The sequence below is a fragment of the Aethalodelphis obliquidens genome, unplaced genomic scaffold (genome assembly GCF_003676395.1).
Source record: "Aethalodelphis obliquidens isolate GAN/ISIS:26980383/991018 unplaced genomic scaffold, ASM367639v1 scaffold1, whole genome shotgun sequence".
NCBI classification, from domain to species: domain Eukaryota; kingdom Metazoa; phylum Chordata; class Mammalia; order Artiodactyla; family Delphinidae; genus Aethalodelphis; species Aethalodelphis obliquidens.
The window spans coordinates 27708586-27735724 of record NW_020837945.1 but is presented as its reverse complement, the minus strand read 5'-3'; the positions used below and the strand labels follow the sequence as shown (position 1 = coordinate 27735724).

Below are 27139 nucleotides of genomic sequence, written 5' to 3'. Positions count from 1 at the left end.
CACACAGGCTCCTTGGTGGCGGCAGCAGCAGCCTTAACGTCTCCCGCCCGCCTCTGGGGTCCGCGCTTTTAGCCGCGGTTTGCGCCCGTCTCTGGATTCCGCGCTTTCAGCCGCGGCTCGCGCCCGTCTCTGGGGTTCGCGCTTTTAGCCGCGGTAGCGCCCGTCTCTGGAGTTCCTTTAAGCACCGTTCTTAAACCCCTCTCCTCACGCCCCAGGAAACAAAGAGGGAAGGAAAAGTCTCCTGCCTCTTCGGCAGGTGCAGACTTTTCCCCGGACTCCCTCCCGGCTAGCTGTGGTGCACTAACACCTTCAGGCTATGTTCAAGCCGCCAACCCCAGTCCTCTCCCTGCGCTCCGTCCGAAACCCGAGCCTCAGAGCCTCAGCTCGCAGCCCCGCCCGCCCCGGCGGGTGAGCAGACAAGCCTCTCGGGCTGTTGAGTGCCGGTCGGCACCCATCCTCTGTGCGGGAATCTCCCTGCTTTGCCCTCCGCACCCGTTGCTGTGCACTCCTCCGCGGCTTCGAAGCTACCCCCTCCGCCTCCCGCAGTCTCCGCCCGCGAAGGGGCTTCCTAGTGTGTGGAAACTTTTCCTCCTTCACAGCTCCCTCCCACTGGTGCAGGTGCCGTCCCTATTATTTTGTCTCCGTTTTTTCTTTTTTTCTTTTGCCCTACCCAGGTGTGTGGGGAGTTTCTTGCCTTTTGGGAGGTCTGAGGTCTTCTGCCAGCCTTCAGTAGGTGTTCTGTAGGAGCTGTTCCGCGTGTAGATGTATTTCTGGTGTATCTGTGGGGAGGAAGGTGATCTCCGCGTCTTACTCTTCCGCCATCTTCCGCCTTCCTATCAATAATAGCAAATTTGATTACCTGTGATTCCTAGTACCAGTTGCCTAGATTTGCTGAACACAGTAGTTTCAATAATAATTCAGCCTGGTTTAAGTGACTCTCACCGACTAGAGCAGAATATCTTAAAAGTGTTTAGTAGCACCCTTAAATTATAGTCTTATTATGTGCTTCAGAAAAGCTATTTTGTTTCTCTATAAAGACCAATGAGTAGCATTTTAGGCTTGTTTCTAAACAAAATTGGCATAATCCCCGATGTTAATACCTTTTATCTCTTACACTATTATTTAATAAAAATTATTGATTTTACTTCGATACAGAAAACATCTGTTTTTTTTTTTTATTTTCTGAAATAGCTGGGGCCAACTAATATAGGAAGATCTCTAGTCTCCAGAATTGCTTATGTTAAAACATCCAGTGGGCTGTAAGAGTTTACATTTCTGTAATAACTACCAAGAGGCAACTGAATAAATTAAAAATGATTATATGTAAGATATTTTTCTAAATCATAAATTTTAATTAAATGGTGTGCCAATTGTAAATGAGTTATACTCTCCAAGAAACCTGGAGCTATTTTTTGATTGCCTGTTGGAGAGAAAGAATTTCAAAGAGTAAACACCTCACTTCTGGTGTGGGTATTCACTACTAATAGTGTGATGTACATCCTTTTAGACGATTGCTATGCACATATAAATATTGTATTTGTCTGTTCATACTGTCCTGAGACTTGCATTTTTTTACTTAGCAGTATATTGTGAGCATCCTTCCATGTCAGTATATAGCTTTACATCATTCTATTTAGAACCTGCATAGTATCACTGTAGCCCGTATTTATAAAATTAAATTGTTGTAATTCTTCTGTGAGACAGTAGTTGGACAAAGAATTATTTCAAAGAATGTCTTCCTGTAAATACCCTTGAGCACTTAGGAATGAAGGATAGTTAGAAGTAGAATCTTTAGGTCACAGGGCATACTCATTTAAAAATGTAAGTACTGCCAAATTTCCCTTCACAAAGTTGTACCAAGTTATAATCAAAGTGCTGAGAGAAATTTTATAGAGCTTTAATTAAAAAACTAAGTTATAGAAATAATACCTATGTGTACTATATTAGATATATGGAGATATTATATAGGAAATACATAGGGCAAAGGAGTGAAGGCAATTAAATGACTGAAACTAATTTTTGAATTGGAATTGCAAGTTTTCTCTTCTCGTGCTTAGTTTATATCCTAGCTTTGTTTGGTGTTCTGTGGGGAATTTGCAATGATAGGTCTGTTTTTTCTTGTTCCTCCCCCCCCCCACCCCCCATATTCATGTAATCTTCCAAAAGCAAGGTAGTTAAAACATATTAATAGAAAAATCAGCTATTTACTCATAAAAATGGCCACATTCTCTCTAGAAAATATTTTAACAGGTCAGATTTATATTTACAGTAAATTCAGGAGTACTGCTGTTGCCATTGCTGATCATCTAAGTTCTTTTTTCATTAACTGCAGAAATCTATTACCCCTGTCAGTTCATTTTATAATGTAGTAATAATAATAGTAATCATAATGATATGTGTTTTGAGATATGGAGAATACAAGCATCATTTTTACCTTTAATGACCAGTGTCTCACAGCATGGCATACTGGTTAGATTAGGGATAAAGTATAGAGTTTTACTGAATGGAAAAATATTTTGAAAGAAAAAAGTCTCATTGGTTTATATTATTTGAAATTCTACTTATGTACTGCTGTACTTATGATCTAAAAATCACAGAGCTAGACATACCCATAGTATTTTTGTAAATGAATTTAGGGAATGGTGTGGCTATCTCTCGTCCTGATCAGCATGATAATGAAAAAGTGAAATCCTTCCACTCCTGTAGTAGGAAAAAACTGTCACTGCTGTTGGAGGAAACAGATCCATACAGAGACATATTACATAATATATTATGAACATTCTTTCATAAGATATGGAACCTATTTCCTGGACTATTTATGGTTTACAGAGAAGCATACCACCAATTTGGGTCATTTCATTTCTGCTGGCCATTGTAGGTTCCCGTGAATTAAAGTATGTTAACTATTTAAAGTTAATACTTAGATTTAATTTTAAATAGTAACATTTAAAGCATTGCAAAAAAATGAAGGTAATAGTACTTGAAATCTACTTGTTTGAGTATTATAAAATGGAATAGAGAATATCATCCTAAGGCATCAGACGTTTTCCTTGTGATATGTGTGGGGTATATTTTAATTCTTAATAGTAATTTTAGGTGTGGATTAAAGCTAACTAAAAAAAATTCTTTCCAGTGCCATGGGAGAACAAAGCAAATAAGCAAACTTTGCTCAAGAAATTTTAAAACTTAAGAGATGTTTCTAATATTAGATCTTCCATAACTTTCCCTAGTCAGTTTCAGGTAATATCCATAAAGCAAATTCCTTAAACTTCAACTTTTAGTAAAAGGTAAACCAAATCCAACTCAGGAAATATCAATTCAGGTAATCATTAGCATTTTGGGAGGGAGAAATAGTTTTTAATAACCATTTATTTTTATTGATTTTATTTACAGAAAAGTAGCAACTTTCAAGATCATATTCAGTTTGCCACATGTGCAGTTTCTGCTTTTCTTTTTCTTGAATGTTTGAATTTAAATTAGCATACTCTTAACTTATTGACATTTATGTGGTGACCTTTTGTGGCACTTGAAAATACCATACACAATATAGTATGCAAGTTTCTTTTTACAGAAGTACATTGCATGGCTTAAAATAAGCACTTCAGAAATACTTGTTACATTAATTTATACTTCTGTATTTGTTAATTCACAAGTTTTTTCCTTTTTCTTTCTCTTTAAATAAATAAGGTTTATGTAAAGCTTGAATCTGTTTATTGAAATAATTTTGAAGTTTTGTTGCATTTCACGCTTAACTGAACAGTTGCCAAAGTGTGTGGAGGAAGTGCCTCATAGCAGTGAGGCATTCAATTCTTTAAGCACTAGTCATTTTTTAAAATATTAAATGTAGTTATCATCAGTATAAACTCTGTTTCCTAGTGATAAATCTTTTTCTGAAATTTGTCAAAATTCCAGTGGGAACATTAAATTTAAAACAGGAAAGTATCAGTTTCTAGTTTTAGCATGAGAATTGTGATCATTTATGCTATAAAATATTTTTTTTCTTTAGTGTACTACCTCTTACATGTTACTTTGTCACAGGTGTTTGACCGTGTGGTTGATTGTATTAAGTATATGTGCCATTCCTGGTAGTAATTGTGATATAATATTGAAGAAGCCAGAAAACTTGAGATACTAAGCCATGCTTTTATTCAGTGTCTTTCTCTTTGGGTTAGAAACTCTAATGTAAAGAATTAATCATTGAAGAAGGAGAGTCATTAGAAGATTTTTCTCTTTCCTGGTTGTGTGTTACCCCATTGGAATTTTCAAAAGGTGTGAAAAACTTTTAGGAGGAAGTTGAGTTTTAACTAAATTGCATACCCAATCAATTATTTGTCATGTTAGCATTATTATGATGCATATAAAAATGCCACTGCTAACTAACATCCTGTGCCTAAAATTGCAATGGAGAAAACAGAAAGGTGATATTAAGGGGTTTTGTTACTGTTTTCTTTCAGCATTGGTTTACTGAACTACCACCTGTGTTAACGTTTGAATTGTCAAGATTTGAATTTAATCAGGCATTGGGAAGACCAGAAAAAATTCACAACAAATTGGAATTTCCTCAAGTTTTATATCTGGACAGGTATGGTTTGGTATACAGCATGACTTAGTTTTGAAACAGTTCAGTATCCAGTGAAGACTTATTGTGCTTAGAGAAAATTTTGCTTAATTTCCTTAAAATAATTTTTACTTTTTGCGTAACGTATCTAATACTGTTTGTCAAGGAAAATGGAGTTCCCTTTTTATTTAGAAAAGGATAGTTACTGGGAATAATGTTATAAGGAAAACTACTAATTTATATTGTCTGTATGATGTTTTATTATAAAATTTTGGAAGAGTTGATCTTCTGTGATGATGGCTAGACTTAATATTGTGTCTACTTCTGTATTTGCAAATACTGATAATTGCTGTATTTCTTTTTCCTGATAAGATACATGCATAGAAACAGAGAAATAACAAGAATTAAGAGGGAAGAGATCAAGAGACTAAAAGATTACCTCACAGTATTACAACAGAGACTTGAAAGGTATTGAAACTTCAGTGAAATTATGAGCTAACTATAGGAAGTCATATTTTTAGTGACTGTCTAGAGCTTTAATTTAAAATTTGCTTTGAATGATTTGTGATTCTAGGAGTAAATAATCATTCTGGATTGATATTTTTCTTGAATAGTTTAGGCTTGAGTTTCGTTAGAGACTAAATAATTCATAGTTGGCATTAGAAGATGATTTTATTGTTTAAAATTAAATATTCCTACCATAAAGATGTAATACGCATGGTACTAAAAATAGATGTAAAGTTAAACTAATCTATGATTGAGATGTCTTCTTGTCTGAGACTAAATATTACTCTTGAGATTTCCCTCAAAACTAACGGTAACTGAGTGTTTCTCCTTAACACAGAAGATACAAACTCAGATGCCTACGAGAGGCTCATGGAGGCTTTATAAAGAAGGGAAGCAAGTCAAGCGTGAGCTGGTGGGCAAAGGGAGTCAGAGAGCACATCCCTGTGGAGAGAGGGTGGCTGCTATCCGCACTAGTAGGCGGTGCCACGTGTGAACATCATCTTCCTATTGTCTGTAGCTTCGCATTGTTTCCAGAAGAAGCCAGAATCTAGAGTATGAAATATTCTGTAGTTGAGACAAAAGTCTACAGGCTGAAATGTGGTCTGAAAGATCCCAGTTTGCAACCTCTGATCTAATCTGTATTCCCTTGTTTTAGTATTAATTTGAAAGTTAATAGCCTAAAACTTTTTATACAAAATAATATGTTATTTTTCAATAGTTTTAATTCTTAAAAGGTATGAGTAATCATATTGAAAAATAGTCAGACATAAACGGTGGGAGGATAATGTTAGTCACCATCTTGAGACCAGATAACAGATCTAAAAATAAAAGTCTCAGGAGATGGAAATGTCAGTTTTCATTTTACTGTTGGGTTACAACTTAGAGCAGCATCTAAAATTTATAACAGTGTATACACACATTCAGTCTTAATCAGCTTTGGTTTTGTGTTCCTTTGGAGAACATTTAATTTATTTCTTGAGTGTATATTTAGTTTTACCATCTTCATTTGAAAGCAAAATTAATTTCATTGTTGAGGAATATTTATTGAAGTGTTTTTATTATGTTTTATAACAATTATTGGAAAAAAAAACAAATGTGCTTTATACACAAATGAAAGCATTCATACATTTTATGGTTAACAGGTATTTAAGCTATGGTTCGGGTCCCAAACGATTCCCCTTGGTGGATGTTCTGCAGTATGCGTTGGAATTTGCCTCAAGTAAACCTGTTTGCACTTCTCCTGTTGATGATATTGATGCTAGTTCCCCATCTAGTGGTTTTGTACCATCACAGACATTACCAAGGTAAAAAGTTTTCTTGATAGAAGAGACAGCTGTGTTACTGTATTACGTAATAACATAATTGATGCCTTTAAAGACGGTTTTATAAAATGCATGTTGTGATTTATTTTAGTGAACTCTAAAAAGATGACATTCACTTAGAAGGTTGTATGCTTCTGGGGGCTTTCTTATTTCATTGTTTCAATGGATTTTATGGTTGTGGATTGAAATTTTCATCATACTTTTTTCCATTCAGAATTATACTTCAGGTTGTATGTTATATGTATCAACCTTTCATCCATGAAAATACTACTGTTAAATTAGAAAATTTTCTGTAATGTGAGCTGCTAAGTATTAGCAAGGGAAGGTTTTATAATTCTGGTATATGTAAGCTTTGTATAAATAAATATGATTAAGCCATTTCTACTATAAAGCCCCAATTTTATAGTAATGTAGTTCCATATATTAAGAATCTCATTAGGTTATTAGATTAATCCACATATTTCTGGGGTTTTTTTTAAGAAAACTTTTTCTTTTTGAAATTATAAGCCAATTTAATGCTGTTTGTTTGGCACATAATCATTGTCCAGAGCTTCAACTTGAAAAGTTTAATAATGAATATTCTGTACTTTAAAAATACAGCACAACAGACCAGCAGGGAGCTCCTTCTTCAGAACTGCCAAGCACATCACCCGCATCAATAGTTGCCATTTCGTCGAGATCAGTAATACACAAACCATTCACTCAGTCTCGGATACCTCCAGATTTGCCCATGCATCCAGCACCAAGGCACATAACAGAAGAGGAACTCTCTGTGCTAGAAAGCTGTTTACATCGCTGGAGGACAGAAATAGAAAATGACACCAGAGGTAAGAAGTTTCTCATAGCTACTCTACCTCAGATGGACATGATTAATGTTAGAATTGAGAAGGGAAGTCACCTATGGATTATGGGTTTCATGTGTAAATATTATTAAAGGTTTTTTTCCCCTACAAAGTGTTTTCTATAAGATAAACTAGTTTGGCTTCCTTTTTTATGATCTTAATATCAGGTTTAGAGAGACCAAAAGATTTTCCCTGTATTACTTAGCTAATTAATGACCTAACAGATGGTCTGATTTTCTGGTTTAGTGCTCTAAATTTATATCAAACTGGTATTCACAGGTACTCCATTGGTGAAACATCATACAGCATCAGATTTTGTACTTAATCAGTTATGTACCTCCCTTGATGTTTGTGCAGTGAGTTCAAATGATACAATATTTTCTTTAGGTTGAAGAATTAGAAATGTGAATTTTAATATTCAGTCTTCTCTAGTAGGTTTCCAAATATGATCTATTAGCTCAGTGCCAGTCTATAACGAGTTTTAACTGGATGTAGTAAAATCAAAAAAATAAGGACAGTGCTCTGTGGTGTGTGTGTGTGTGTTAGTGTTAAGTTGCCATCTGTCCATGCTTGGAAGGAACTCTCCTTTATTCTGAAGTTATCTCCTTTACTTTTATCCTACTTTACTGTTGTTAAAATCTCCTTTTTCTTAAAATGAAGTGATATTAATATTTTATGGTAGTTTTATCATAATTTTTCTTGCATGTCAAAATATAATAACCTATTACTGCTCCCTAATTTTATCCTAATTTTATTGATCTATGAAAAAAACATCTAGGAGTTACTCTTTTTATACCAAAAGGTTGGACTTGTACTAAACAATATCACTTGTTAGATTTTAAATGCCCAACTAGATGCTTTATAGACAATATGGAAATAAAGAGCAGTCTGTATTTAATAGGGAGTAAATAGGGTGTGGTGGTAACTAACAGTTAGCATTAGTAACTAAAGATTTTCCTTAGTATTTTTCATATATAAGGAAATTTTTTGTATTTGAAATCATTAGTAAACATTCATTAAGCACATAGTTTTTCCTGAATACTGTGCTAGGTGCTGGATAATTTTCTAGTGGACTTGGCAGATTGTGTTTGTTTTCATAAGATTACATTCAGAAGGCTGAAAGCTAAGAACTTTTGACACCAAGGTCGTAGCATTGAGGGAGGAAAGAAATGAATTTGGTATATTCTTTGATGTGGGTCATTGACAAGAGGGAAGGGGGGGGAGGATCAGGGATGATTCCCTTAGTTGTTCATAGTGATATGTATAACTACATAGATGGAATGCACTTTGGAAATGAGCAAACTGGTGGGGAGCAGGCCCTCACCTTGGGGGAGGAAGTAGGAATATGATGAGTCCACTTCTGGCCATTTTAAGTTAGAGGAACTTGAGAGACATAAGGTTTTGGACCTATAATACTATGCATCAGGTATTAAAGATTTTCCTTGGAATATTTGTTTTCTCTCTTTTATCCCTGATGATATTTGCTGTTAGCATTATTTTTTAAACTATTACGTAGTATTCCAGTATATGAATATGATATAATTTATTCAATTTCTATGTTGTTACTAACTACCAATAAAGCTGGCCTTCCGCATACATATTAGCATACTTTGTGAGTTGAGTATATTAAAAATGCCATTTCTGATCCAAAGTGTATATACTTAACATTTTGACTATTTAAAAATTTCCCTCCCAAAACAATGAGGCAGTTTACATTCCCAATAATTTTGTGTGAGAGAACCTGTTTCCCAGTACTCTCCCTAGCTCTGGGCACTTTTTAATTTGTGGTAGTCTGATAGTTGAAATGAAAATGGTATTTCAGTGTCTTGATTTGCATTTCATTAATTATGAGTGAAATTCTATTTTTCTCTAAATTGGTGACCTTTGCCCATTTTTTATATTGAACTATTTGTCTTTCTCTTACTGCTTAATAGAAACTTTAATGTTATGGGTGTTAACCTGTTGCCTGTAGTGTATGCTGCAGATAATATTTTTCCAGTTTGTCATTTGATTTTCTTTATGTTGGCTTTTGTTTTCTTTCTATAATAATAGATTTTCTTAAATTGGGGGAGGGAGTCTTTTCATTTATGGTTACTGGATTTTCTCGCAAGCTGTAAAAGGCTTTTCCCTAGTCTAAAGTTCCTAATTTTCTTTTGTAGTCTTTGGTGTTTTTTTCCTGATTCTGTTTAACAGCTTCATAGTATAGTGTGGTTATACTATAATTTAACCATTTCCCTATTGACAAATATTTAGGTTGTCTCCACTTTTTAAAAAACAATTATAGGCAATATAACTGTGAAACATCCCTACCTCTAAATAATTTTGTAGGATAGATTTCTACTGGAAGTAGAAATAATGAGTAATGGGAGTCTCATAACTTTATTTCAGTTGGTGATTAAAGTGGATTTTTATTCAGTTACTTCTGTACATATACATATATGTATGTGTGTGTGTGTGATGTGTGGTGAAGTTATTTTATTTCACTCTAAAGGTTTTCGTATAGGTTATAGCTCCCCTTTTCAACTTATGTGCCCTAATATCCTCTGGCTCCAAAGTTACATATTTTGACACAGGGGGAACTTCATCAAGATAAAGAACTTTATTCTTGATTTAGGGCAATAAAAGAATAAACTACAGGAAAAAAATAAAGTTTTTCCTGTTTTATACAAATATGTAGGGGGGGTTAGTTTTAATTTTCATTGGAAACTTCCTTTATAAATTTGAACAAAGTTCAGTTTTATTGGCTCTGCACATTTTTAAAATAAACCATATTTGTTTTCATTTTTCCTTTGTGCTATATCTTTTATAAAGAACTAAATTTCATTTTATACAAATTCTGAATAGTAAGTTTTAGAACAGTTTTAGAAACTTTTTCTTATTCCTCTAACATATTGGTAGGAAAACCCTTATTCCCTACCTTATAAGTCTCAGTAGAAACATACTTGATGTTAATCATTAAATGGCATCTTCTATCCTTAGATTTGCAGGAAAGCATATCTAGAATCCATCGCACAATTGAACTAATGTACTCTGACAAATCTATGATACAAGTAAGTTGAATTTTGAGCTAGTAAGCATTATCAAAATTATTTACATATTTTAATTTATCTTTATGTTATTTATCATAATTCTCATACTTTTTGTTATAAAATTGTTGAACTTTAAGATTTTTATATTAATATTTTCCTCATTCAGTTGTATTCTCATACTGTATTTATTAGCCTACCTTTTTATTCTTTTATAATAAAATTTATCAAAAATTTCTAAAAGGGCTTAGCATTTAAAAAAAAATTCTATGGGAAAATTACATGGTTGTTTAACGATATTAAGATTATGGGAGTGGGGCTTCCCTGGTGGCGCAGTGGTTATGAATCCACCTGCCAATGCAGGGGACACGGGTTCAAGCCCTGGGCCGGGAAGATCCTACATGCTGTGGAGCAACTAAGCCCGTGCGCCACAACTGCTGAGCCTGCGCTCTAGAGTCCGTGAGCCACAACTACTGAAGCCCGCGCACCTAGAACCCGTGCTCTGCAACAAGAGAAGCCACCGCAATGAGAAGCCCACGCACCACCATGAAGAGTAGTCCCCCACTCACCACAACTAGAGAAAGCCCGTGTGCAGCAACAAAGACCCCGCGCAGCCAAAAATAAATAAATAAACAAACAACTAACTAAATAAAAGATTATGGGAGAAGGTAAAGGGCTCAGTTACATTTTAACTTCTGAGGCTCATATAATGACTTATTATATAAGCCATTTTGCTGAACTCATCCATCAATTTATAACTGTGAAGATTTAAACAAATCATGTGCTGTATATAAAAATGTTCATCATAAGTTCTTTATTCGAAAGAAATAAATAGATCAACAAATATACTTCCAAAGTTTTGAAAATCATCTTATTTACATACCTGTCTGTTTTACATGTCTTTAGTTTGCTTATCCTCTCCGCCCCCTGCCTTCTTTTATTTCATAGTTTAATTTTTTCAAAACTTTAATTCCAGCCAATTTACTCTTGTTAAAAAACATATGCTCCTATGGGATCCTCCAGTCAGATGGTTTGTGGGTTTCATGGGATGTGGTGTAATAGACTACATAACTACAGTTTAACTCTTCTTTTTCATATTTAGGTTCCTTATCGCTTACATGCTGTTTTAGTTCATGAAGGCCAAGCTAATGCCGGGCACTACTGGGCATACATTTTTGATCATCATGAAAACAGGTGGATGAAGTACAATGATATTGCTGTAACAAAATCATCATGGGAAGAGCTAGTGAGGGACTCTTTTGGTGGTTATAGAAATGCCAGTGCATACTGTTTAATGTACATAAATGATAAGCCACAATTCTTAATACAAGGTAAGAATATGAAATATATAGGGTGGTATATATTTTTAAATAAGTAACCCTTTTATGTGACTCTGGTCTCTGGTGTGATTAGTTAAGTGTAGTTTACTAAAGAGTGTGATGAATATGATTAGGAAATGCTGCTGGGTTATTGTAGGTGAGAAAACTGGAATTGAAAAGTAATGTGACCAGGGCTGAAAACTGGAATATATTTTGTATTCAAAGTTAACTATTTAGTAACTATTATAAAATGTAAATCAGACTTTTTTCTCCTTGTTAAAATCCCTTTAATGACTATGTCACACATTGACTCATATTCAAGCTCCTTAACCTGACATAAAAAGCCTCCATTTTCTGGCCTCTAATTGTCTCTCCAGCTTCATTTATAACCATTGTCCATTTCAAACTTTATGTACTTCACTAATATTTGAACTTCTTTGGCTCACACCAAATCATTTCACACATTTATATCTATATGTTCTTATGTTTTCTGTTTTTATTTTTTGCCAGTAATGATCTTATTTCTTTCTTCTTTTGCCTAATTCTTTCTCATCTCTCAGGATTCAATTCAGATGTCATCTGCTCTGCCAGGTTTTCCTTGACCTGCCACAAAGTATCCCTCCTTGTGTTCTCATAGCATACCTCTATTGGGCACTTATTGTGTGTTGGAATTGTATGTTGACTTGTCTTTCGCACTTCACTCTGGTCTGCTCAAAGCCAGGGAGCATTTCATACTGTGTCTTAATCTTTTTATTTCTCATATTCTAATATAGGCTTTGCATATAAAAAGCACTTAATAAAGGTTTGTTGAGACTGATAAAAATAAACTTTCCTTTTGTATTTAACCATTTAGCAAAACTAGTTAGGCAGTTCATTTATGACTGAAAGCTAAAATTTATTTTGTGTGTGTGTGGTAGAGGTTGAGTAACGCTTTTAAGTACTACTTATGTGATGTTGAAAGAAATCTTGCTATATTGATTGATTAGTTTTCAAATTGCATATAAGTATATTGCTATACTTAACTGCTTCAGATGAAAAAGAATTTTAGTTCTATTTTGAGCTTTCGAGGTTATGAGTTATTTCTTCTCATTTTGTGGTTTTACTTCGTGAATAATCAAACGTCTGGTATTTTATAATAGAAAAAGTAGCACTATGTCAGTGTTTGAAAAGTAGCAAACAATTTTGGCCTTATGTCTTGTTCCATTTTTTTACTCTTCAGCCTAAAAGTAAAAGCTGAGAACATTACCTATAATGGATTATCAAATATTTGCATCATTGTTTTTCTGAGCATTTGTTTGGGTTTTCTTTTAATATATAGGTAATATTGATTCGCCAAGTGGTAATAATTTGTACTTTAAATACATTTGAAACACCTTCTATTTTGAGCTTTGCATTTTTCCTTTAATCCTTAATTTTATAATAGTTTTTGAAATATGATTTGCAGAGGAGTTTAATAAAGAAACTGGGCAGGCCCTTGTTGGAATAGAAACACTACCACCAGACTTAAGAGATTTTGTTGAGGAAGACAACCAGCGATTTGAGAAAGAACTAGAAGAATGGGATGCACAGCTTGCCCAGAAAGCTTTGCAGGAAAAACTTTTAGCATCTCAGAAATTGAGAGAGTCAGAGTCTTCTGTGACAACAGGTTAGTCCGCTTTTATTGCATTTTATTATCAATATCATGTTTATTATTGATATTTTATTATAAAAATAAGATATGCTCATTGAAAAAGCAAAAACAACATAAAACTTTAGTTATCCTAAAATATGAAGACTCCAGTAAAAATCATCTGAAATTCCATCACTCAGAGATAATAAAAGGCAACAATTTAGTTTACTCCTTTGCCAGATAACACTGTATGTACATATATATCATTTTCAAGTTAAATGAGATGATTCTGCTAACTCTCCCACTACCTATTCTGCCTACTTTGATTGACTTTTTTTGGCAAGATGCTTAGAAAAACTGTGAAACCGCAGGTAACCCAAGCCAATTCACTAAAGCTATCAAAGGAATGAACTCTAATAATTTCATATTTGAGCAAAATAACACTACTGGTAGATAGTATTAATTCATATAGAGTATTTATTTGATTTTTTTTCAGAATTCTTAAAGTTAAAAACAAAATTAGCAGGAACTAAATATTTAATATATTCCAAGCAAAAATCTGTATAGATCTGTAAAACAAATGAGAAGATAAGTATATAAAAATATAAATATTAAACATTCTACAATTATTAGGTGATAAAATCAATAAAATATTAAGAATAACACTGTACAAAAGTATCTTCTAGCAAAGCTGAAAATACAATGTCTAATGTTTTTTTTAAGATTAATTTCATCACTAAGTTGTCAAAATATTTTAGGATGACATTTTGTACTGTAGGAAAGGTCCTCTTTCTGTTTAGTGGCTGGGGAAATGAGAAGAGATAAATTAAACAGATATTTTCCTTAACCCCATTTGTCTCTTTCTCTCTTTTTATTTTTAAATAACTCTGAGTGGATCATTTTGAATCACCCTTTTTTGGTAAGATCTGTGTGTTTTGTTTTTATTTTTGAAGAAAGCATTTTAGGTGTTTGTTTAATTTCATCTTTTATAGACAGATTCCCATGCAGCTTTACCTAGGTAGTTTTCAGCATTATCATCTGAACTTTAGAAGGAATTATTCTTTCAGTGAGAGATTTGTAATACCACAATATGGTGTGGTGACTGATGTAGGCATGCACAGATCTTTCAGACTTGGAACTTGTTCTCATATGAATTGAATAGTTGAGTCCTTGATCTTGATTTTAGGTGACATCGATTCAGAATTTTTAAAAGACCAAGATAATGGTATTATACCAACAAAGATACCAACATATTGATACAGAAATGCAGTGCAGTATATCTGAATACCACCATTGTAGTCTCTGGTGAGCTCTACCAGACGAGGACTGTACTTTCTTCCTGTACATCAAGGGCCACTGTGTAGAACAGGTGAAACTCTATAGTTTCACAACAGTGCAGTTTCATTATAGTAACTTTGTCCATATTAGTAGGAAGTAAAATAGCTTAGTAGATATCAAGAGGTTTCTGAGTTCAAATCACAGTGTAGTAACTATGTTACAGTTCCTTTCATTTTTGAGTCAGTTCCATCTCTTTGTGATTTCATCCCTTGTCTTCTGTACATATCCTTTCCAAATTACTCCCTAGAACTTGCCCCAAGATGGAGCTACTCTGTTATTCTTTGCTTAACTTTTAAGTGCTCCAGTTGCACATGGCTCTTCTTATCTTATTAGTGGGAGGACAGGGCTACACAATTGGCGTGATAGTGGCACCTAAGCACTCAGATGAAGGTGAGTGCTCCAGTCATTGGTTAAGCTCCAACCCTATTATTCTTGGCTCAGTTATATTTTGTAACATCAAAATATTAAATTCTATACAGTCTCTTTTCCATCTTTTCTGTTTCTTACAAGACTATCTAAATTTACAGACTTGACACATTTTATTTTTACTAAATCAGACTAATACATATTCCCCACTAATATTCCTGTCTGACAGGACTAGCCAACTTTTCCCCATTATTTACATTTGTCATCTTATATTCCCTCGCTATGAAAAGGCCACATGTGTGTATGCTCCACACCCTTTTTATCCTGGTCAATACTTCCTATTGTACACTTTATATGGTGTTTCGTAAGTTTTAAAAAATTCAGCAGTAGGTATTGGGCATATATGTTCATGTCCCTCTTTAGTATTTTAAAAAAAAAAAATTGAAGAGAAGTACAGATGTATTTCTGAAAGGAGCCAGAATAACTAAAAAATAAAGAGATGGAAAGGTCAATTCATATGTAATTACTATGATAGTTATCTTCCAGACTGGGTTTTTAGAAAGCAGTGACAATACTGCCTCAGTAGAAAACATTGTGTCCTGTATAGGATTGCTAGAGATATGCATTTTGAGTTAGTAGAAATAGAATGTTCTAAATCTATAAATTTGGGGGTGAGATTATTGTTTAAAAGATTGGTTTCTATTACTGTATTGTCTTACATATCATATTAAGAAATCCATCTTCTGTTACAGGGGAATTTAACATACCACAGTTGAATAAGGGAATCTATTATAGTGTTCATTGGAATCACTTAACATCCTATCATAAGTAGAGAAATTTTACTTTAATGCCTATGCCATCTTTTTCCTGTTTCTCCTCACAGTTTTCAAAGTAATTTGTTTAATTTGGTGTAATACTTTCAGACTATGAAAGAGAACCTGTGTTTAAATCTCTCAGGTGTGCATTAGGATTATGAGTGACTAGTGGAAGTAATACAAGGAAATCCTGTTTATAAAATCCATCAGTGATTTTTTTTCTCTCCCTGCAAATCTTTTCAGTAAAGCTGTAACCTAAGAACCATTAAAATCCAATTTCTTAAGGGTGATATTCCAAATAAGAATATTAATTTATATAGTATTAATTAAATGAGTATTTGTTCCTCTTCTTTAACAGGTGACGAAGAAATCCATAGGCATCACTTCTCCCACACAATTCATTGTCTTACTGAAACTAAATAATAAATGATAGAAAAGTATTCTTTAGTCCATCTCACACTACCTCCCTAACCTGCCTAGTGCAAAAGAAAACTTACCTTAACACTTATGTTTAGAGATTTAGCCAACGGTTCTTTACCACGGTATATATCGATACATCAGAATTACCTGGGGGACTTTTTCTGAGTATAAACAGGACATACCACCTAAGATTTACTGGGCTCAGAATCAGTGGAGGAAGGGTCCAGAATATATATTTTTAAAAAGATGTTCAGATAATTCTGAGGTGTACCTGTGGTTAAGCAGCATGGCTCTAGGCTGTATGTATAAAACAAATTATTCTGAAGGAGAGAGAGCTTTGCCTGTTTTGCTTGTGTTACCCATATCTTACTCAAAAACTATTTGAAGTCCTTACAATATATATAACATACTCAGATTTTAAAAGCAGAAAGAAAGGAGCTGAAACCAAAAAATGACCTCATTTTTGACAAAAATAAGCTGATATTCCAGGAAAGTACAGCTGGTTCCTGAGAGTCAGACCTGGTAGAATGAACAATATCCTCAATATTTTCAAGTTCCTTTAAAACGGACCAGGTGATGTTCTTATTTAAATCTCCAGAATCTCGCATAATAAATGACAAATGGTTGATGCCCCTTGAATATTTTCTGATTTGATTTCATTCCCTATGGAAATTGCAATAATGAGTCTCCTAGGGGTGATCCTCAGTGTATGGGAATGCAACCGTTTAAAAAGGAATGTAAAATTACACTTAAAAAGGAGTGTAAAATAGATAGCTAGTGGGAAGCTGCTGCATAGCACTGGGAGATCAGCTTGGTGCTTTGTGACCACCTAGAGGCGTGGGATTGGGAGGGAGGCTTAAGAGGGAGGGGATATGGGGATATATGTATGCGTATAGCTGATTCACTTTGTTGTACAGCAGAAACTAACACAACATTGTAAAGCAGTTATACTCCAGTAAAGGTGTATATGTAAAAAAAAAAAAAGGATAGCCAAAATAACTATACATTAGGGAAGAAGGCTAAAAGTATGTTGTGCAGATATAGCTCTATCCTGGATAATTTTTAGGTTTAACTTTGGTTCCTAAGCCTCTACTCCCCACATTGCTGAGAATTCTGTTTGTGGTGCCACCTAGGAATCTGAAGTCTTAAAATTGTTTCTGTGATGATTCTATGCAGCCAGCTTAGCATGGCTCTTTATAGGCTGCTTTTGGGGAATCATTGATTTTAAATACATTTCTGTAAGAAAAATGGACTGCTATTCTTTGATGCAGTACTCTTTAAATATTGTTCTAAATGTGCATGTAATAAGTATGACTCATTAGTAAGTTAAGGTATAAAATACTTCTGAAAGATATGAGTTGTTGTTCTTTTTTTAAATAGTTGATTAGAGAGCAGATCCTTATGCTTTAACAGAAAGTCAATTGCTTGTCAAGTTGACTCTTAAAATGCTAAAGGCCACAACCAGGAAACAGGCATAGAACACCCCCAAGGTCCTCCCAACCCCTTACTTCAACATGAAGGTGGACTAAAGGAGCAAGTTCTGAGTACTCTCAGAATGTTGGATTTTATATAACAGCCAAATAGGTGAATGAATAAGTTCTATTATCAACATAGAACATGGCTGGAAAATATCTTATGTGGAGGATAGCCATCCAAAAATCTCAGTGAAGCATCCATAAACTAAATAAATGATTAGAAAGATACTCCGGGTACAGGGACATTTTATACCTCTACAGAGAACTGGTCATTCACGGTGAAATGAGTGTGTTTAGGAGTTTGTAGCTGCAGGTAGGTAACTAAAGAAAACTTCCCAGGAATTAAGAGTAACAAATGTCACATAAGTAATCACCAGCTGTATTTCAAGCTGAAGCCTGAACAATAACACTTTAATAACTGTGGGACCAGTTAGTACATAAAATGCCAGTTAGTGCATAAAGGAAACAGCGTGGTCTCTGTTTATTGAGCTCTTACCATTTATATAGGCTAGCAGGGATGAGACTTCTATAGGGATACAGGATGAACAAAAACTGTTGCGTGAGACTTCTATAGGGTTACAGGATGAACAAAAACTATTGTGCGTGCAAAAAGCATAAAAGAGCCAGATGTTTTGTCCTAATGTTGTTTTTAACAAAGAAATGGAAATTGCCTAAATGTATGGTAAAATATTAGTTGTATGAGCCCTTTATACAGAAGAACACGGTATAACCAGTAAAAATTGTATCGACAGGAAGAATGTTTGTTATATTAAGTTAAAAACAGTATATTCAGAATAACTTTTTGTTTAAAAAAATTTGGGTAGGTAAAATCTGGAATATATAATACTAAAAATATTAATAGTGCTTATGTCTAGGTAGTGGAAAGAGCCTTTTATTTTCCTCCTTTGGTTATTTGTTCTAGTGAACATGTTTTTTACTCTTCTGGTTTGACAAAATGAAGCTAAAACCTCTTTCCTTTTTTATGAAGACCCTCTATTATAATCTGACTCCCTTGTAATTCTTTCAAGACTACTATTCTATGTTTCATCTAAGCCAGGGTATTCCCCATTATTCTTGCTTGTAGGTTATTTTCCTGTCATTAAGGCTTTGCTCATGAAGTATCCTTCATTTGGAAAATGTCCTCTTATCCTCACTATTCTTGAAATTTTATCCATTTTAAGACTTTCCTCATATCCCCAAATCTTTATGAATCCCCCTAATTACCCCTGTAGCAATTATTACCTTTTTTCCTCTATTCTAGTCCCAATCTATTCTCACTACCAAATTTATGTTATATTTCATCTTGATTACCAGTGTAAAGGCTCATTAATAGCAAGGATTTTATTAATCTTTTATCTGTCCTTACAGTGCCTTTGCATATGCTATTCCTTCTGCCTGGAATCATCTTGTTTCTCATCAAGATAATTTTCTCTACAAATCCTTCAAGACTCAGCTCAGTTGACATTCCTCCTTTCTTAGCATGCAGCATCATTCCAAGTGTGTGTATTAGGTCCACAATGTTTCTGTAGGACGTTGTGCATAAGTCTGTTATTGCATTCAGTACTTCGTGTTGTAATGGAGTATACATTTATCTGATTTTGTTGAGAGTTCCTTAAAGTGAGTAAATTTTCTGTCTTTTTTTTTTTTTTTTTTTTTAAACCATTGTTAATACCTAGCTCGGTACTAAAAATGGCATATGCTCAACAAACATGTTGGGAATGAAGTTTGGGTTTTTGTTTCCAAACTCCCAGAACCGAATATTTATAGGTTTACCTACTGTGATTACAGTACCACTCAAATAAGTTCCCTGGAAGATATTTACACAGGGAAAGTTCTAGAGGAAATAGTTTTATATGACATTGAGGCAGAATCATTCAGCATCACATAAGGTTTTTGGACTCAAATCCCTATGTGGAAGGAAACCTTGACGCTGGGGACCTAAGGTGTATTTGACTGTGTCGATCAGATAAAATTACTTTTTCTCTTAAGGACTTAATTTACATACATTGTCCAGGTTTCCCTGGCTTAGACCAGTGTCACGCCAGATGGATTTCTTGGCCCTCATTGCATTACGCTCACATCCTATTATCAACTACTGATGTTTTATCTATTACAGTGAGAAGAGACAAAGAGGGAAAACACAAGTAATGAAAGCTTTATCAACAAGAAGTCTCTCTCTGTTAATCCCTAGAGCAGCTGACTTAATTCACTTACGAAAGCTTCCAGAAGCAGAAGATTTGCTAAGCTGGAGTTGTAGTGGTTAAGATTTTCTTAACCTTGTCTATCATACAGGGACACTGAAAGAACATTGCAGTCCAAAGTCAGGAAATACAGAAATGAAGACATTTAACTTTTTTAAACTTCTTTACCTATCACACACATTGTAAGCATTTCTTCCTTTAGTTTTCCTTGTCATAGTGTATTTCACTCCCATTATCCTAATCACTCATACCCAAAATTTAAGTCATCTTCACATCAGTCTCCAAACCTTTATGTCTAAAATGCATCTTGAATCTAACCAATTCTCTCTTTCTTGCTGTCTCTGTTATCCAAAAGAATAGTCGTTTCTTGCTCGTATTGCTGTAGTACCTTTTAGTACTTTCATTGACTTCTAGTTTTACTTTCCTCTCTAATCTGTTCTTTGCAGTGTGGTCAGAATAATGTTCTTTAAACTTGACATGTTGCCATTGTATTTAAAATGTTTATTCACTTGCTTTGCCCTTCAAAACTTCTGTGACTCAAAGGCCTCCGTTTTGTCCCTATCTGCATCATCTCTTGCCACCTCTCCCCTCTTGTTATACTATAGTCCAGCCACACTAGATGCCTTTTGGACTGAGCTTATGCTCATTTCATGGGCTGTTCATTCTTCCATTTTCAAACCTAATCCATTTAACTTCAGCTAAGAAGTCAGTTTATCTTATATCCCATAACCTAAATTACCCTTGCCCCATTTTATTCCTATAATGTATTATTATGATATTGTCACAATTCATATGCGTGATTCTTTGGTTAGTAACTTTCTCCATAGTTGACTATAAATTCCATGGGGGTAGGGACTGGCTGCTTTGTTCACACTCAGAGTCCCAGTGCCTAGCCTACAGCCAGGCACATAGTTAGACACTTAATTAGAATTCATTGGATAAATGAATGCTCGTGCATCTATGTTGAAATTACATTATTTCTTTTTGAATAATATTTCACTTTGAGAAAAGTTTTAAATTAGTAAAATATTGGAAAGGTTGACAGTAATCCTGTCGTGTCCCACCAATTGATTGAGCAAGGACTCATCCTATCCCAGTAACGCTGTAGAATATTTTAGTGTACTTTCTTATTTCTTTTTATCCATTCATTAGCTTATTAATTCATTTGTTCCATTAAGTTATTGTGTGCTTATTATATGCTAGGTATTGAAGAAATAGCAATACAAAAGGGAGATAGCATCACTGCTCTTTGGATTCTTACAGTCTAGCAGGGGATATGGGCTTGAAACAAATACTTAACAAAAATAATGAAGTTATAATTGTGTGGTAAGTGCTATTAAAAAGAAAGTATACGTTTACTCTAGAGCAGTTATTCTCACCTGAGAGTGATTTTGTCCCTCAGACGGCGTTTGACAACACTGGAGACATTTCTGGTTGTCACACCTGCGGAGACAGTACAACTGGCATCTAGTGGGTAGATGCCTGGGTACACAGGACAATCCTCCACACCAAAGAATCATCTGAACCAAAATGTCAGTAGTGTTGAGGAGGAGCAACCCGGCTTTAGAAATGGGGTTATCAGGAATACTTCCATAAGGAAGTGATATTCAAACAAAAGGATATATAGAAGTTATTAGATGGTGGGGGGGGATGAGAATTGGTGAACACACAGGCAAAGGGAAGAAAATGAGGAAAGATACAAAAGTTGGAAGGTAAACCTCTTCTCTGATGTATTAGATAAGCTGAAAAAAGTCTGGTATGTGTTCCTTTTTGAGTAAAGGGCAAAGGACACCTGGCGATGTTGGAGAGATAGGCAGAGACCCATTTATATAACGCCTTGTAGGTCGTATAAGGATTTTGGGGTAGTCTGTTAAATACCCAGTGGACATTCAGAGTACATTGTTGCATCTGTGGGTTTCGAACTCAGAACATAGGCAGTAGATATAACTTTAGGAGTTCTTCACAGAAGTAGTATTTGAAGTCTTGAATTTATATTGGTACCAGTTTGGCAAGTTTTAATTGTTTTTCTCTGACAACACTCAGCTACCAGGAACAGGTTCAGAAAAGATAGAAGGTTGGGTTCGTTCAGGGTTAGGATTTTGTTAGGTAAGTATGAAAAAGGATACTGTGTCCAGAAAAACAGCTACTGTGCTGTCTACAGAAACTCAGACCAGGATTGTTGTACAAACCACCCCCCCCACCTCTTTTTTTTTTCTTTTTTTTTTTGGTAGAATGCTCATGATTTTCCAAAGTTAGACTTTGATACTTATCATGACAAAGAAATTTACTATGAATTTCTTAGCATAAACTATAATGAGTGCTTTCTTCAGTAATTATTTGACTACTCTGAGATCTGATTCTTTCTTTTGGTAAATTCTGGGGGAAGTGCTGTATACTGAAGCATGTATTACTTTAAATTGAGTAAGTAAAGTAAAATTAATTATTGTATAACTTCAAATGAGAAATAAATTACAGATATATCTTAGTATAGACTCACTGATTTATATTAGATATACAATTGATTCTTTTCTCATGAAGCACAAGCAGGAGAACCAGAATATCTAGAGCAGCCATCAAGAAGTGATTTCTCAAAGCACTTGAAAGAAGAAACTATTCGAATAATTACCAAGGCATCACATGAGCATGAAGATAAAAGTCCTGAAACAGTTTTACAGTCGGTAAGAATTTTTCTTTTAGCTCTCTGAACATACCCATCAATGTTCACGAGGTTTCCTAGCAGTATAAGGAGAATGACCTGTCTGGGAGTCAGGAGAGACCAGGCCAAAGGACGGCTTCGCTTGAACATGATGAATGATTGTAGGTGTCACCTAACTGCCAGGCTGTAATTTCCTCAGCTGTAATTTTTAAAATGCTTCTTTTTAAAAAAAAAAGTTTCTATCTTCCTGTTAGAGAATTATGAAAAATTATAATCATAGACTAAACTAGTCATTTGATTTGGAACTTAAAAAAGAGAAGTACAAAATTTAGCATTATTTTTCTTTTCTTTCAACCCCTCCTCCCATCTTTAGTCTTACTACATTGGAATAGTTGGTAATATAAGGTATAAATTTCATTGTTTCATGGACTGTGTTTAACAAAATACTAGATAGTCTAGGTTAGAGTATTATTAGTAGAATAAATATGATATTATAAAACACTTTATGCATATTTCGTGTCCTGTATAAAATTGTCATTATAAGCCTCCTTTATTGTTAATTTTCAAGTATTCAAGTGTGTCTTTTTATAACAGTAAGTTGAGCACATTGGTATTGCATTACGTTTCAATGAATATGATATTCTGAGAGATGTTGTTTCAAGAGTTTCATACTACAAAACTATTCAGTTGCTATAGTCATTTATTTTTTATTTTATTAGTGAGCACAAGCAACTCTAATACAAGTTTCGTGATAGCTAATTTTAGGATTTGAAGATTCCACTCCTAGAGTGCTAAAGCGAACAGGGCATGTAATTTTTCAACACATAATTTTCCACTGAGTGAACTTAATCTCAACAATAGCCTGCTAATTACAGTGATGTCTTTAATATGATAAGATCTTGATTAACCAAAATGTTCAATTAATAGAGTATTCTGTTAATTATGTTTTGATGAACAAAGTAATCAGAAATTATTTTTTAATTTAATTTCCTTTTTGAAAAAGTTTGATTATATATCATCTTACCATTAAAAAACGTATTAATATAGATTTTTTTTTGATCATTTCGAATTTTGCAAATGTCCCTGGAGACTAAAAAACTTGAGATGAGGAACTGCTAACTCTAAAGCACTTCCTGAAAAATGCTTCTTTTAATAGATCTGGGATTTCTACTTCTTGGGGGATGGTAGAAGAAACCCTAGGGAGGGAGAAAAAACACAGGAGTAGGTAACAAGGGAGAAACATTTTTGCCTGATATAAAAAAAATAATTTGCCAGGGCTTTTGCTAATTAAGATTTTTATTTGTTAGAGCCTACATTATGGTTAATAAGTATCATTCTTTTAACTGGTATCAGAAAGCTGGAAGCATTAATTAGCTTAATGTAGAATCATGATTTTTTTTTTTTTTTTAGTTCGGCTAATCGTGTAATTTAAATTTGTAGAAATCAGCACTTAAATTTTGATTGATTAGTTTATTCATATGGATATCATCTTATACGCTAGCAATCTGCTGCTTCACCTTTACTTGAAAAAAGATGGCATTGAGGGAATATGATAGCTAGCATAAATATTTTTCTATCTGGCATATCTTCTGGAGTAGCACCAATAGTTGGCCACATTGTCTGTATAAATTCTGCAGCATATCTGAGAATATATTAATCATGACTGTCTGACCAGTGGTTCCTGGTCTCATGGTCAGTTGCTTAGGATCATGGTAACCACCTACTGGGTTTTCTCATTTAAAGGTATACATTAGAAACTAAATTTCAGAGTCTTTAGATTTGGGGATTAAATAGTCCTGGGTTTTTGAATATTAATTTTACTTCTTGCTAGCTATGCAAACTGGAATAAGTTGCTTAATTTTTCTAAACCTTAGTTTTCTTTTATATAGAATGGAGGTGATTGTCGGATGAATTAAGATCATTTTTTTAAGTGCCTAGCATGTAGTGTAGGCCCTAAGTCTCTCTTTATTTCCTTCTGTTACTTAAATCCTAAACATTTCACAAATACACAATAAAGTTCCAACCTTAGTAGAAGAAGAATTTCCTGGAAAGCTTAGAATCACAGAAACCATAGAGAGATACTCTCCAGATGTTTAGACAGCTTGCTTTTTAGAAGAATGTCTTTCATTTTAAGTGAAATATTTTAGAAAATTTAAAAATTCAAAAAAGTAGACTCTAAGAAAGAATCATGCATATTTCCACTACCCAAAGTTAATCACTTAATGAGTTGGTATGTTTTCTTTCATTCTTATATACAGATTTGGGATTTATTTTTGTAATTGAGTTACTACTGTATATAAAATTTTATATCTTAACTTTTCTTCTTTTAATCACTGAACATAACCGTTTCCCCATGTTACAAACTAAAAAACATTTAATGGTTGAATAGTATTCCATTAAGTGATTAAATTCTTACTTACTCATTCCCCCTTATATATTGATTTCTACTTTTACATTATTATAAATAGGCTGTTAAAAATGAAACTTTTTCCATATTTCTGGTTATTTCTTTAGACTAGATTCCCCATAAGTTAGTAGGTTAAAATGGTATGAGCATATTAAGGGAGCCAAAGGGGTTGAAGATATATAGCTTTCTAATCACCCTTTTATGGGACCACTTTTTTAAAAAATCATGTATTTAATAGATTCAGGCAATTAATAAAAATCTTTGTGTTCTAATTATTTTTACAACTTATTAACTGAGGAACTTATCTTTAATCTCTTTCAAGTTCAGCCTTTGTTAAGGTGTTCATATGGGACCTGACAGTAAAAGGAAAAGATAAATGTACTTCAGTGAACCCTAAAATTCTTTATATGAAAATTTTTTATTACTTTAGGATATCTAAACTTGATGAACACAAAATAACTACATACGCCCAAAATTTCTTCCCTTTTTCAACTTTCACCCAAATAATTAATTAGTGTTATTGCTGTTGAAACTCTTCTGTGGCAACTGGAAAGGATTATAGAACATTTATTTTTCCTAAGTGCAGTTATTTTTCAAAGGAAACATGTCATTTTTTAAGGATAAGTATTCTAAGGAATACATTTTCTGGTTGCTACTTGCCTTAAATTTGTATTTTTTCTTCTTAATATAGTATTGTTTTGGGTTGGTTTGCTTATGAGAAATTTTTCACCAAAAGTTAAGACAAATTTCTTAGTTTACCTGCTTATATTTCACTCTTGTGAATGGAGACGTAGGACAATTCTTCCTCTCTCAAATGCTGGAAGGATTAAAAATCCTTAATTAAATGTCATAGACCAAGCTTATCTCTGTAAGTAGTAATATTGGGTTAGGATTATTCCGGTATAAGCAATTTCAAGAAGCATAATAGTATAATATTTGTAATACCTATCATTTATAGAACAACAATTAATGTGTCAGGTTTTGGGTTAGCTGAATATTAGCTCTCAAGATCATGACAACCATGCAGGTTGGTTGGTTCCTATTGAAAAATTGAGGACTCAAGCAGAACGAGGAAAGCTTTTCTGAAAATGTTATGGTTAAAAATAACATTTCTTTTAAAGGAAGCAATGCCGGTCTTGGCCATTATTCTTGTTTTATTGTTCAGTTAAACTTCTTCTGCATATGTACTTCGGAATATTCAGAAAATCTTCACATCACTAAAATTTACCTGTATTTTAAACTGCAGTAAAACCACTCTGTTTTTATTAAAATTTTCTGTTTATTTGATGTCAAAAGTAAAGTTCATCTTTGCTTAGGGAAATTTTTATGGTGCAATTTTTTTTTTTTTTTTTTTTTTTTTTGCGGTACGCGGGCCTCTCACTGTTGTGGCCTCTTCCGGTGCGGAGCACAGGCTCTGGACGCGCAGGCTCAGCGGCCGTGGCTCACGGGCCCAGCCGCTCCGCGGCACGTGGGATCCTCCCAGACCGGGGCACGAACCCGCGTCCCCTGCATCGGCAGGCGGACTCTCAACCACTGCGCCACCAGGGAAGCCCTGTGGTGCAATTGAAATTACTTAAGCAAGCTGCTTTCAGGCACCTTAAGTACTTCTGAAATTTGTTTGTAGGTGAATAGTGAATATGCTAGTTATAAATCCATTCAGTAAAGTAAGATCCTTGTGAAATCTGAACAGTGTTTTGAATGAACCATATTAGTGTCTTTTTTTTGCAGTACGCAGGCCTCTCACTGTTGTGGCCCCTCCCGTTGAGGAGCACAGGCTCCAGACACGCAGGCTCAGAGGCCATGGCTCACAGGCCCAGCCGCTCCGTGGCATGTGGGATCTTCCCAGACCAGGACATGAACCCGTGTGCCCTGCATCGGCGGGCGGACTCTCAACCACTGCACCACCAGGGAAGCCCCATATTAGTGTCTTTGAGTGGACTTTCTGGATTTCACACTGGCTTCCACTCCATTAGTTTGGGTTAGTGAAATTCTTAGAATTTGTTAACAAAGAAAAGAAGAAGAATCTGAGTTTTTAAAAATGGATATCACTTTCTAGCAGCTTTCCCCAAAACAAGAATTCACTGGACACTCATGATGTAAATATATTGTACTAGGTCTCATAGGCTGCGACCGAGTGGGTTTAAACACAGTAGAGTGTGGATATTAAGTAGCTATACAATCGATTATTAGAAAGGATAGAAAGGTAAAATCATAAGAAAGAAAACTTACAGACTCTCCTGGATTCAGAGGAGGTCATATCTTATTTTGATGGAGATCT

General features: G+C 34.4%; 1 protein-coding gene across 5 annotated transcripts in view; it reads left to right on the top strand.

The window, feature by feature from the left end:
- Positions 1-27139, top strand: part of USP25 (ubiquitin specific peptidase 25) — a 147406-nt gene that overhangs the window by 90633 nt on the left and 29634 nt on the right. For all 5 annotated transcript variants that reach the window (XM_027102262.1, XM_027102294.1, XM_027102267.1 and 2 more), the window contains 8 exons: positions 4455-4582; positions 4931-5026; positions 6208-6369; positions 6988-7214; positions 10209-10279; positions 11358-11586; positions 13019-13219; positions 22337-22476. In XM_027102262.1, the coding sequence (XP_026958063.1) occupies positions 4455-4582; positions 4931-5026; positions 6208-6369; positions 6988-7214; positions 10209-10279; positions 11358-11586; positions 13019-13219; positions 22337-22476 (1254 nt within the window). The remainder of the gene's footprint in view (positions 1-4454; positions 4583-4930; positions 5027-6207; positions 6370-6987; positions 7215-10208; positions 10280-11357; positions 11587-13018; positions 13220-22336; positions 22477-27139) is intronic.